Source organism: Chelon labrosus (genome assembly GCF_963514085.1).
Source record: "Chelon labrosus genome assembly, chromosome: 11".
Taxonomy (NCBI): Eukaryota; Metazoa; Chordata; class Actinopteri; order Mugiliformes; family Mugilidae; genus Chelon; species Chelon labrosus.
This window is the reverse complement of record NC_140344.1, coordinates 2,603,176-2,617,139: the sequence shown is the minus strand read 5'-3', so window position 1 is coordinate 2,617,139 and position 13,964 is coordinate 2,603,176. Positions and strand designations below refer to the sequence as shown.

Genomic DNA, 13,964 nt, shown 5'->3' with positions numbered 1-13,964 from the left:
ATCAGACATATATATTGAAGAATGATTCATTGATTGTCACTGCTCTCAGCAAACCCTCCAGTATTTGTTTCACTGTAAACTCAAGGCAGGATATTTTTTACACTAAACAGTAAATGAATCAGTTTAAAAGTCACAGTGCCTAGCTTTTTGTGCAGAGCTGAATTAAAGTGAATTAGCAAACAATAATGTGAGTTTTATGTGCTTCATCTCATACAGTCCACTCCCCCGAGTGTACAGACTACTGTGTTAAATGGAAAATGTGAGTCAAAAAATGGATGGGTCAAATGCAGAAAGATTTCCCAATGTAGGATCAATACTGTGAAAAAAAAAAAAAAGTAGTTTCTTTTTTAAGTGATTAAACCACCACAAACTCCAACCAGATTATTTTAAGAACTGATCTTTTATGAGACACACTCCTAATGCGGTTGATTTAACATGACATTTAAGTGCAGTGAACGTTTGTCAGCTTTTGCAAATAACAGTGAGGAAAACCACTGATTGGTCAATTACATTCCATTCACCAGAAGGCACTTCCTGAGTGTGACTTGAAACATAGGGTGTCTTAATATAGAATGTTGTTGCACCCCATAGAGGAAGGTGTGCAGGTCTGCAGGTTTCTCATCTGTTTTTCATTGAGTTCCTATTAATATAATGTCCTCATTTTTATTCAACAGAAAAATAAACATTTAATGACATGGCGAAAGGCCTCTATTATAGTACCTGTTCAACTTGTCCGTTGCCATGGAGAGCTGCTCATGAAATTACATCTGAGTTTATAAAAGCTGAATCACATTCCTAAACCTATAACAATATGATATCTCTACAAAAAGAGGCACATAGCGATGATCCCACAGAGAATTATCACCTGAACAGTCACTGCATAGCATTAGAAGCATTTCCAATGTGAATCCCTTGACTGTGTCTTTGGGGGAATGATTTTGGCATTTCAGCTACTTTTTGCAACTTTACAATCATTAGCTGTCATCTTGATCATAGGTGGGAAAATTAGGTTGCACCAGGGTTTGCGTCACCGTACAGATTCTCCTTCAGAAAGACCAATGTCTTCCTCCAGGCGTCCTCCTGGGCACGAGAATGTGCCACCATTTCTCCACCCCACAGAGCCGTTACTAGAAACAAAAGAAACAGCCATCAGAAGTCAAGTGTTAATGGATAAAAATGATGCATAAAGTATTGATTTAAAGTATTTATTAGAGAAAACTGCTTAGTCGGTATACAGTGTGCTCATCAACTTACTGTGATAGCTTTTTTTTCTAATGTGTGTGATAATAGTTGTTACATTATAGGTGAATAGGCTGGGGTAAAGTATGAATTTGTGATATATCATAAAGATATTGGAAAATTGTGCGTAACAGTTAGGTACAAATGGATAACTGGCTGCTGGGGGTCACAACCACAGACAAGAAACATGCAGTTCAAGGTCTGTAATGTTCACTAACCCTTCTCACGCAAGTTTACTGTTCTGAAGGCACTGGCTCGCGCATGAGGTGTGTATGGCGGTTCAATCAGGTGACCTGCGTCTCGGTATGACAGGACAGTCAGCAGGTGGCTGTTCCCCGCTTGCTCCATCATCTCCTTAATCTGGAATAAAAAAAGTTCAAAACCTGAGCTCATATTGTCAGACATCTAGTTATTGTGATGCTGAGATAACTACAGCAGTAAACCTGCTCACCCCTGGTCTCAGAATGTTGTACCTCTGGTCATTGAAAGAGTTATTGTTCAGTCTGTCACAAAGTTCTAAGCAGCTATCAACCAAACTGAAGCAATTTTAAGTATCACACATGTAACACCCTCTTAAAATTGTGAGGTTGACAGTCACACGCCAAAAAGTTAAACAAATAGTAAAAAGAGGTGTAGTATTCTATGAATCTTGGACAATACTGTCAAACCAAGTATTTTTCCAGTTAGTTGCTCCAACCTACTCAGGACTGACAGTGTGTAAGAATTCAATACTTGATTGTAATCCTAAAATAACATATCTGCATTAACACAAACGCACACAATTTGTACTTATACAAAATATAATTTGTTGAGATTTGTGTTGATAATTGTGGTAAACGCTACATAATTTGCTTGGCAACAAAAACATAGCAGATATTACAACCCTAGTTTGCTTTATTTCTTAACATATCAGAATATGCTAGCTTGGCCTTTTACATAATATTATTACTACAAAGAAACTGGTGGGTTTTAATAAGCTACTCCTTTATTTCATAAAGTGTTGGCTCCTTATTTCAGATGTTTTCATTTTGGATTTTTATATGTCAAATGGACTTCTGTCATCCTGTTGACCTGACTTTAAACTTCATGTTATTCACACACAATTCTGTCAAATCAGTAAACTCACATCCTTTGCAGAGTCGTCGGCAGGCCAGTTCTGATCATCCTCACCTACAACCAGCAACAGAGGACACTTGATCCGTCCCATCTGTTCAGAGACAAACAGCAGCAGCTTTTCACACTTCTCTATTGTCCCTTTAAATATTTATGTATCACATGAGGAGTAATTTATCTGTGGAATTTTGAGATGGTAAACCACAGAGAGGGGAATTAATCCACAAATACTTCACAGTAACAAGTGTGTACCAGAAGATTTTTTAGGACATATAGTACATACATTATATGTAATATAAGACTGATAAACATAATGTATATAGCTGAAAACTGAAATGAAAAAGAATGAAACTAGGTCCTCGAACCTCACTCAAAGTTGTACAGCAAGCAAGAAATTGAGGAATTGACGTGATTTACAGACAATTATAGGACAGCATGCAGAAAAGCAACTCGAAAGCAGTATTGACATTTCATCCTAGGGGTGAAACACATAACTAGACCCTCAGGTTCACATGGTGGGTGTTGCAAAGACTGAAACGTACTGAAGCTTACTCCAGCTAACTTTGTATGCTTACGAACAGCTCATCGCACAACTAATCAGGTAATACAATTAGCTTTATTTCCCATGTATATACTGTATGTCCACATAAGAAATGTCTTCTCAGCCACAAAAGGAGCCAGGGAGCGAAGAGCAGGGTTTTTTGTTTTTTTTTATGACGCGCTTGCTCAAGGTACATCAGTCATGGACATCAAACCAGATACAGTCATGGAAAACATAGGTTTCTTTCATCGCATGGAATTGTTGGCTTATTTTTATACATTCGGACAAGCAAAGTTCCATGAAAAAGTGCCTTGACAAAATGACTGTATACCTGAACAAGACCGCCCAGCAAATAAATGTAAGAATGCTGTTCAAAAGAGTCAGTGTGGCTGCCCTGGCGGTACTCACATCCACTTTAAATGCAGGGTCGGTGGGGATGGGCAGCAGCAGATCTCGCCAAATCATTTGGTTCTCTTCATTAATGCGAGTTTTCTCACGGTTTCTGATTGGACAGAAGCGTGATAACAAAAAGAAAAAAAGTCAACCAAGACATGGCTAAAGATGTTCATGTCCTTATCTTTCTTTCAGTTCAATTTGAAAATGTATATGCTTCACGTAAGCTTCAACCAAAAGTATAAAGTACCTTTAAGCATGTCAACTTACTTGAAAAAGTATTTCATGATTTCTTCAAGGGATCCTTCAATAGGCTGCACATGACTCCCACTAATGCACACTGCACAACTGAGCTGGAAGACACACACACACAAACGTCACAGGAAACTCTTAGAATTGCTTTCATTAGTATTGTAGTATTGCATACAGCACAAACAGTTTTCTAGGGTCAAAAGCAGACTGCCTCAGTGAAGGGACAAAAGTCTGCTTAGTGAAACCAGGCCATGGTAGGGGAAATTTAGAGAATGTTTCCAGGTTGTAGGTGTCCCGGCTTGAGAGGCCCTTGATAAGGCCTAGTGTGCTTGTGAAACATTGCCTAGCAGCAGCCATATGGCCAACAGACAGCTGAGGAAATGGAGAAAGCCGTTGCAGGGCTCCTGACAGTGGTGGAGAAAAAAAAAAATGTGGACAAGGACAAAGATTTCCCCACACGACAAGGATCCTCATCATGAAGCATGAGCTGAGTTGTCAGGCCGTTATCTGCCACTGGGGTACTCATAAAGGACTATCAGGAAGTTGAAAAGGTCCAGCTCTGCTCCAGCTCCTGAGAGGAGTCCCATAGACAGCCCTGCCTGCCTGACAATGAGCACTGTGATGCCTCATGTTTCCAGTCTCCAAGATATTGTTAGCATCTTCATGCTCACTGTACAGGAATAAGAACAGTCTTCATTCATAAACTCTCAAGACTTGCAAGAAAGCAATGAAAATCTTTGCCTTTTTCACGGATTTAAGGTTTATTATTTTATGTTTATAATCCATATAGCCTGTGGGAAGAAGAAGAACCTCTATCTCAGCATCTCAGTCCTGGACCTAATGGAGCAGAGGCACTCCTCAGAGAGAAGCCAGCTTAATAGTCTGTGGTTTGGATGTTGAATGGACTTGATAATCCCCTTGTCCTGCGTCGCCTGATGTAATGTCCTTCAGGTTGAGCAGAGCAGATCCAGTGATACATTCTGTACAGCAGATGACCGTCTGGAACGCATTCCTGACCTAGCAGCTGCAGTTTCCGCACCAGGGAGAAATGCTCCCAGAGAGTACAGACAAGATCGTAGCGTTGTAGAAGACCTTGCAGAGCTCGGAAGAAATTTAGAAAATCCTCAGGTTGGTCTTGCCTTCTTTTCCTGAAGGCAACCACCACCTCTTTTGTTTTGGTGACATTCAGGTCCAAGTTATTATCTCTAAACCATGAAGACAGCATCGCCACCTTGTCTATGTAGTCTGACTCATTATCAGAAATCAGTCCTACTACCACTGTGTCATCTGTGAATGTTACAACGGTGTTGGAGCAGTGTTGTGCTTTGTAGCAGGAGTACAGAAGGAGGCTGAGGACACAGCAAATGACGAAAATACATTTCAGCTACATAATCTTACCTTTACAACCTCAGAGTACGCTGCCATTTTGAGAGTGACACTTGTGCCAAAGGAAAGGCCCATCATGGCGATCTTACTGCCGAGGATCTGGGGATGCTGCTGCAGAACTTTGTAGGCCTTCTGCAGCAGGAAAACAAAATAAAAAAATTATTTTAGAGGCCACACATCTTTCATTATCTAATCTTATCTTTCATCCGGTTGTTTTTCCATCCATCACAGATCCATTGGTGACCTCAAAGAACTATCAAGTTCACCATCTTTTATCACATCTTGACAGCTGCCAAGATGAAATAGGCAACTAAAAAGGTGCGGCCTCTTAATCTTATCTGTCCTACTGATTTTTTCAATCACATTGTGTGACCTTAAAGGACTGTCAAGAATCAGTCTTTTTCAAGAAACAAAAAATTAAAAATCACATCTCTGTCCTAAAGGGGAGTACATAGCATCTGAAAAGCCACGGTAAATATTGACAGTACAGTGGATGAGTGAAAACTATCACAAGAATCAGAATTCATTAAGGAAGCATAAGCAGAATAAACAGAAGCAAATGAACAATAAATACATATCAGTGAGCTGCCTATCTTTAGCTTAAGGACACTACCAGACACCGTACCATTTTTAAAAAAATATATATTGTTTTAGGGAATATATTTTATATATTATACTTTATATATAAAGTTTACTGTTGCATACAACAAAATGAAATGAAAACAGATTTTATATTACATGCTTACGCCAGTAATTTAGTTTAAGTACTTTATGATGTGAGTGAAGGAAAGGATCTATAAAGGTGAATGAACTTCACTGTTTTTATAGGTTTATTGACCCATAGCACAAATAGGAGACACAATGACTGACAGAGGATTAAGTTACATTTAGTCAATTCAGTGTGTATTCAAAAGCCTGTGCAATGCCCGGAGCATTTCAGATTGTCTTTTTCAGTGAGAGAGGACAACTTGGATGATAATGTACTTGAAAAAGCATTAGCAAAAACAAATAATTCCTCGAAAATGAAAAAAAAAAAATAAATTGATGTTTTCTTCTGCTCCCATGTGACCAAAATATAACGTTCATCTGACTTACCTCAAAGTACTGGTTGTCCACCATCTTTCCGGTCTCCATGGTGTACTTAGTTGTCAGGTAGTCGAGGGCCAGAGCAGCAATACCATGGGAGGCTAGCATTGCTGCACGGTACTCCACCAATTGCCCTCCACCCCCCCAAAGGTCCAAGAGGCCAGGGAAGGGTCCAGGTCCTTCAGAAAATAACTTACAATGTAATAATTTGCATTCGCCATGTTTCTACAACTCTGGATTCGTTCCAGCTGTTTGATCGTTTCCTGGCAGCATTTTTACTTAGTTATCTTGAACTTGGTGAAATTCATTACACTGGCTCCCTGATGCAGCCCATATTTAGTGCCAATTTGACCTACACCCTGAGAACACCTTTCTCCAAACTCTCCTCTGGTCCTACCTGAGGGCAGGAAGAGGGTTGCAGTGAGTCCATCCTCTGTGATCGGGATCCTGCGGACGCCAGGTGCCATGTGCCAGCGCTCCACCACTACACCGGCCAGTGGCACCTGATCCACAAATCCTTCAGTTTGGTGACCCTGGTACACTGAAATTAAAACCTCCATGGGAATCTGGACGTTCTTCTTCCTCATTCTGAGGAGTGATGGGACAGTCAGCTTTGACATTGACAATAGATTGTGTACTGATTGGAGTCATTTACACAGTTGCCCTACCTGAGCCCAGGTTTGCTGCCTGGGACTGGTTTAAGGCTCCACAGAAGACCCATTGGTTCGACCCCAGAATATGATCCACCCAGACTGCAATCCTGTGAAACTATAGAGTGCACAAACATGTACCTATACCTGCAACACTTCAGTATGAATGTCCCTGTTCCATTTCTAAAACGTTTCCATGTCTCGGTGCTGAAGCAGAAACAACATACCGTTCACAGTCCCAGTGGCGTCAGCAGTGTAGTGAGCAAACGCCTCCCAACTGTGTCCATCTTCACACTTGTGGAGGGCGTGGATAGTCAGCTCAGAACCAGGGAAGACTTTCTGGACCAGGATGATGAACTTCTCATCCATGAGTCCTCTGGTTGGCTGAACTGACAGCTTCACACAGGACTGCTTCCTGTCCATCCTGAACTGAGCAGACAAAGAAAAGAATCACATCAAATTCTGGGCTAATACTCTGAATGCACATGGTTAGTTTTCATTTTATTCATCCATCCATCCGTTTTCTTCCACTTACCCAAATCGTAGCAGATATTAATATCTGTAACATTCAAGCCCTTGTTAAATGAGTAAAGAATGCGTATTAAGCCTTTGAGCACCAGGTTCATTTCTCTGTATTTCGCAATAAACCACGTTTTTAAATCAAATGTCTGTGACGACATACGTGTCCTGGCTCATCAGTGGTGATGCACTTTACTGTAAAGAACAATACCAGAGCTGAAGAGGGGACTAATCAGAAGGACAGAGAAACAGTACGTGACAAAAACTAGGGGTAGGACGGAGACAATTGTGGTTTGACCTAGGAAGAGCCCGAACGTTTCTAATGCTCCAGATAAAAAAAAGCTACACTTCTTGTTCAGACTTGAGATAGATTTTAGTCATTATTTGCACTTGGGAGCCATTAATGAATGTGCTCTGGGGCCTAGTTCAACTGCAAACATTTGTATAGGAATATACAGTGTACTCTCAATGCTAGGAGACGGAAACAACAGGTGCTACAGGTGTAACTGAAAATAGTGCAAAGACATCAGTGTTTGTAGTGTGGCATAAATATTTTTTTAGATTTCCACTGCTTTTAAGCCTTCATTAAAAGCTTTTAGATGCTCTCTGATGTAGTGGTGTGACAGTGTAAAGTCCAGTCAGTGACGTTATTCATTTAAGCTGCTGGACGTACTTCAACAAGACAATGTTATTATCCAAATCTACCATATATGAACCATAAGACCGAAGAACTGTCGCTCTTGACTTACTGGACTACTCACCATCGTAAGTAGCCTACGCACTGTTTTTTTCTATCACAGCCACCGCAGATAAAGTCATTAACATAGTATGGGGTTTCTACTGCAGGACACACAGTTTAAAACAGACTAATATACGTACCCCCAGACAAACATGTGAATATTAAAGATCAAAGTCCACAACTCTTCGCCATTGCTTTTTAAATAACGTCTTTAACCCACTTACTGTTCGAGCAGACCTTAGAGCAGCTGTCCTCGACTTCGTCGTCTTGCTATGTTCTGCTCTGTGTGTCTCTCGGAGTGCTGAACTCGCCACAGGATCTGTATTTCTGTGGAACCCTTCCTAAATCTGAACTTCATACAGCCGCCTCTCCGTGGAGCGACAGTCTCCACCCACAGACGCGTTCCCGTTGATAGGAAGCGCGCAATCGACCGCGGGAGCGCGCATCCACTCGGCGTGAACGTCTTGCATCTGGCTGGAGAAAATGAAACAGGTCAGCATGTACGTATTTTAAGTTTGCTTCGAAAACCTTTTTATTTTTCTATCCAAAAAAGAAACATGATTTAAAAACATAAAAAAATATATACATATACAGTCGTATTTTCCTGGTGCTTGTCTCATAAAGTCTAAAATTAGTAATGTGAACAACTAATTTCTTCTTTACCGTCTTCTTCGCATACATAAAGTCCGGTTTTATATCAAATTTCTCGTTTAGTTCTCTTTCTGTTTTCTTTTTGTCAAATATTAAAGTCTTGTTTAGCATTTTTAACTTTTGCTTTTAAAATTAAATCTTAAATCTTACTTTTTTATTTCAGAGTCTAAAGCCAAACTTGAGATACCAAGAAGTACATGGGCCGTTTAATTTTAGGATTGTTGTTTTATCAAAGGGGGTTGGCAAATGACCACATGGCCCCTCCATCAAAATAAATGCCTTAATTCTCCTGTAGGTATCACCAAACACCAAAGGCCTTTTCATTCCATTGAATTGAAAAGTTCTACTGAATAGCCAAAGAATAATTTTTATTGTAACTTGACTGTGCCACTGGTCTTAAATAAAATGTATGAGTAGTTCCTGATTGTGAGGAGTCTATTTAATTCTACTGAAGTGATTGCCTTTACATCCAAAACGGCAGAACAGATAAATGGCAGCAATCCAGTGGTTACTGGTGGTATTGCTACCTGATTTGGATAGTTGAAACTAATCGTTCAGTGAAAGGTTAGTTAGCCCAATGTTAAGATTGCTTTATATTCCTGCAATAGATCTACACAGAGCCTACATCTTAGCCTGCCCTAACTCATACTCTGTTACTCTGCTCGTTAGTTGGTGCTGCTGTCTGTTCTGTGTAATGTATTTCTATATGTGCATTGCATTGCAGAACAGCGCAAACTACCATTAACCATTAAGCAGAGTCTTCATACACCGTCAAGCATGTACACACTGTGTTCTACTCTCTGTACATATCCTGTAGTAAAATTAAACAGAATGTATGGAAACAAACCATTATTAACATTTCTACAGAGAACATACAGTATATTAGCATAAATTTGTTTTTCATTCTTTGCATAGCCCACATGTTTCTTAACATCAAATCCAAGTTAAAAGGACAAGTTAAGTTTCAATGCATCAACTGACATACTCAATTCAGTGCTGTGAATGAAGAATTAAACACTTTATTTTGATAAATGAGCCATGTGTTACTTTGCAAAAACAGAGGAACTATCCTAAAACGATATTAACCTGTCCACATGTTGCTATGATTCATATTCTTAAGCTAGGCCAAATCAAAGTGCAGTAACATTGGTCCATGTTCACTGAATGTATACTTGATCCCAGATATATCTGAGATGCACTTTGGTCATTTTGATGTTTTCACACCCACAGGTATGCTCGGTTCAGATTCACAGAGTAATTGATACCATACTATATTCTGCTTGAGTTCTCAGGGCAATCCAGACACAGTTCTGACACACCCTCAACACTACGTGCTTGCAAATAGTCATGTGATTGGTTATAATTCTGCTGCAAATTAAATTTTCAGGAAGTAATCAAATTAAGAAAGGTGCATCAGCAGTGAGTGTTGGCACTGGCTTTTAATGCTGTTCTGTGGTACTGGTGCTCTGTATATGAACGTCATGTTCAGTTTGATCGAGCATCTATCAGTTCTATAAAAAGAACCCATTTGGACCCTAACATCATTTACTTGAATAAGAATATTAATAAACTGGTAATATTGATGTAAACATGTTGCAGAATCCTGCAATAACAGCCTGAAGCCTGGAACCCATGAAGATCAACAGAGAATGAGTTTATTCCTTTGTGATGCTTTGGCCTTTAGTGCAGCCGTCTTCAGTTGTTTGTTGATGCAATTCTCCCTTTAGTTTTGTCTTCAGTGTATGAAATACATGCTCAATCAGGCTGAGATCTAGAGAGCATCTCAATAATTATCAATCACTCTGAAAGATCACATTAAGGTTAGATGTAGATTTCTTTTTCTGTTGTCTCTATTCATTTGTCTGAAAGGAGACAGATAACACAAAAAATTACTTAAATTAACTCAACACATTTATCATCCTTCCTAAAAACAGACACATTCCTCTTAGATAACGTGTATAAACACGTAAACACAGACTCAATAAACATAGAAAATTTCATTCATTAAGAGAATGTAGATTGGACATTTTTTTCAGCCACCAATTGAAATCACACTATTTTGCCAGATGGTGTCGCTATTGGGCAAACGCTAGCTGCTGATCCATTAGAGCACTGGATCAAATCACAATGAGGGCTTAGATCAAGTTTGTGCTTCTTCTTTTATCAGTTCTTCCAATGTCAGTGATTAATCATATCATAATATTTATATCCAGATTGCTCTCAACTTTAAAGTCTTTAAACTTTTTATTCACAGTTTATTTATGATTAGGTCAATGAAAAGATAATTTGGATATTAAAGTGGACCCATTTAGAAAGTGAATCATATTTTATATGAAATTATAATGCCACATTACTAATGAATAATCTGCATAAATGTGAAGATCATCTACAAATGTCCACAGTTGTAATAACAGTAATATGTGCAAATGCATGGTAAATATTTTGAAAGACTTTTCCATGCCCCTTGTGAATATCATTTTGTTCCCTTATAAAGACAGTAACTCATGTAAAATCACAGAAAACAATTCATACTACATATTTATTATGTTTGAGCCCCAAACTATTTCTGTTTTCTTCGGTTTCTTATTTAGTCTACAGTGTCCTGCAGTTTCTTCATGTCATCTCTTGATGGCACCATTGCATCAGTGGTGTATGCATGTATTACTTGATTTTATTAATAAACTCAAGTGTTTTCTTTATAGTTTCTATATGGACAGTAGTGGTCCACAAGAGGGTGCAGCATGTTTAATAATGCTAGTACCATTTTAATTTATCAGCAAGAAATATGCTCTTAATTATATACTATGTGCATTTATAGTTTTGAAAATCTTGCATGGATGTTTAGTAAACTTCACATTTTCTCCACATTTGTTATACTATTTGTATAGCTTAATATAGCTTTTATAGTTTAAAGATAAAATGCTTTTTATACTTTTTACAAACTAAAAGTCCTCCATTTACACTAATGCGTAACCTAAAGTGTGATTTTCTGTTGCATTGAAATGGTTACTCTGACTTTAAAAATGCTGAATAGACACTTAATGATTTTTCAACACTTAATCAGTATATAAAATAAAGTCAAAAACCCCAAAATACTCCAAGCCACACCAGATTGAGATGTGATGAGATGAGATCAAAAACACAACATTATTTTACTATTTTAGTAGAAAGTTTTTTGGTACAGTTCCTAGTAGCATTGCAACACTGGTTCCATTTAATAATAATAATAATAATAATAATAAATTTTATTTAAAAGCGCTTTTCAAGATACTCAAAGACACTTTACATAAAAAGAACATCAAATTAGCAAAACAATGTGAAATATAACATCAAAAACACAATAGACTGAGCTAAACATTAAAAGCAATTTTAAAAAGGTGTGTTTTCGTCAGAGATTTGAAGGTAGGAAGGTCGGTACAGTCGCGGATGTGTTTGGGGAGAGAGTTCCAGAGGGAGGGGGCAGCTGCAGAGAAGGCTCTGTCGCCCCAGGTTCGATGCTTGGTCTTGAGTGGTGGAGTAAGGAGGTTTGCGTCACATGAACGGAGGCTGCGGGATGGATTGTGGCGATGGAGCAGGTCAGTGAGATAGGAGGGGGCCTGGTTATGGAGGGCTTTGTGTGTGAGGAGGAGGATAGACACTGTTTTTTCATTAATAGAAGCCCATGAGAACATATAATCACCTCAATCAAAACAGATCTGATTGGATCAGAAGGAATTTTTAATAAGATTTAGAAGCGTTGTAAACCATTGATAATTTGTTCAAATGTGAAGGCGGGGTACACCCTGGACAGGTCTCCAGTCTATCACAGGGCTAACACAGAGAGACAGACAACCATTCACACTCACATGCACACCTATGCATGAACCAACGCAGACACAGGGAGAACATGCAAATAATGACTATATTCACAGCAGAGACACAAATCACCTTTTGTGGTGCTACATAGCACTGAATCACTAAATCCCCCTTTATAACAGTTTATATTGCAACAGCATAGGGAAGGTGCTTTGACATGACAAAGTCCCATTCAGTAACATTCAGGGGGCAATAGTGAAAATGGAAACAATGGGACACAAGGATGAAATAATAAAAAAAAAAATAATACACACTATATGTTTGAATACATGAATAAATGATGCTGATGTAAAGCAGCAGTTAGGTGGTCTGATATTTCCAGACAGCCTTGCACACATGCTGACCTTTGACCTCTGAAGGGAACACGGAGGGGAAGGTGCTGCTGTTAGCTAACTAAGCGCACAACTGCAAAGTGTTGTTGACTGGTTGTCAGTCAGCAACATATGTCCATCAGGGGGCCCTCTGGCTTCACGAGGGGCCAAAGACAGTACACACAATTGAGGTGTGTTTGGGCTCATTATTGTGCTGCAGCAATCCTTCTGCACAAAGATGGAAACCGTAGGGTGTGGTGGTGTGTCTCTGTAGAATACTTGATTGTGTCTGATTGTGCTTTGGATACAGCTGAACCAGTTTCCACAGGGAGTGCTATGCTTTGCCATAATATTGTAAGCACTTCTGCATTATTTTACATAAATCTGATTTAAGTAAATATTTCTAAATCCTCAAGCATTGGATTTTTTTTTTTTTTATAAAATGTGGAATGTTTTTGATGAGGTTAGCCTTTGGGACACCATTGTATATATTACTGAACTTTTTCTGTTGTTATAGTTTTATGGTGTGGTTACATTAGCAGCGATAAGAAGTTGAGCTGCTGTCACCAAGCGCTTGAGTGACACTCCAGTGGTGAGAATGTCGCTGGCAACGCTGACCAAGTTGTAGCTTCTTGTCCCTGATAGTGTGATCTCACTGTGATGGCACTGTAATGGTTCGGTCACACTATGAACATTTGGAATGGGTATTGATTGTATATACAACATGCCAATGGGTAAAGCAAATGCACGTGATTGGTTGACACATCTCTGTGTCAGAGGAACCACAAAAAAAAGTTGAGACAGCTTTCATGCGAGTCTTGCCTGACACATAGCGTCTAGTGTTGGACATCAGCTTTCATATCCATTCAAAATGTATTGTAGCTCGTCGCGCTCTTACTGCTAGTGTGAACGCACCTTAAATCTAACACTGGATCATGATTTTAAACCTGACCATAAAATTCTGAACACAAATTCTTGTGAATAAACAAAATGTATACACATTGTTATGTGTTTTTTGTACAGTATATAGACCTTGGCTATGTTAAACTAACAGACCACTAACTTTACCTCTGTTTTACAGCTGCGGAGCTTTCCTGTCATGCTGCTTCATACATGCTTAAAATCCTGTCATTGATGGAGTCCATTGTCTATGAATTCAATGTTTTGATACATTACCACTCATTGCCTCATGATGACTGTAATAAATGTGTTGAGTGTCTCTGACAATC

General features: G+C 39.0%; 1 protein-coding gene across 2 annotated transcripts; it reads right to left on the bottom strand.

The window, feature by feature from the left end:
* LOC311495630 (peroxisomal succinyl-coenzyme A thioesterase-like) lies at nucleotides 1-8,281 on the bottom strand. 2 transcript variants are annotated; one of them, XM_084555151.1, is made up of 11 exons: nucleotides 8,143-8,281; nucleotides 6,888-7,089; nucleotides 6,679-6,778; nucleotides 6,408-6,598; nucleotides 6,020-6,189; nucleotides 4,937-5,056; nucleotides 3,557-3,639; nucleotides 3,302-3,395; nucleotides 2,366-2,446; nucleotides 1,458-1,599; nucleotides 1-1,127 (listed from the first exon to the last, which is right to left on the bottom strand). In XM_084555151.1, the coding sequence occupies exons 2-11, from the start codon at nucleotides 7,081-7,083 to the stop codon at nucleotides 1,006-1,008; spliced, it is 1,299 nt and encodes a 432-aa protein (XP_084411277.1). In that variant the 5' UTR covers nucleotides 7,084-7,089; nucleotides 8,143-8,281; the 3' UTR covers nucleotides 1-1,005. The 2 variants fall into 2 exon arrangements, with proteins under 2 accessions (XP_084411277.1, XP_084411278.1); XM_084555152.1 differs by having other exon boundaries at nucleotides 6,888-7,084; nucleotides 8,143-8,199.
* Nucleotides 8,282-13,964: the final 5,683 nt, after the last annotated feature.

Bases quoted from the DNA above. Each gene is read 5' to 3' on its own strand.
- LOC311495630 (XM_084555151.1), bottom strand. From the start codon at position 7,083: ATGGACAGGAAGCAGTCCTGTGTGAAGCTGTCAGTTCAGCCAACCAGA. The intron at 1,600-2,365 runs GTGAGTTTACTG...TTTTTATTCCAG, and splicing joins CCGACGACTCTGCAAAGGAT to ATTAAGGAGATGATGGAGCA. The intron at 1,128-1,457 runs GTTAGTGAACAT...TTTTGTTTCTAG, and splicing joins AGTAAACTTGCGTGAGAAGG to TAACGGCTCTGTGGGGTGGA.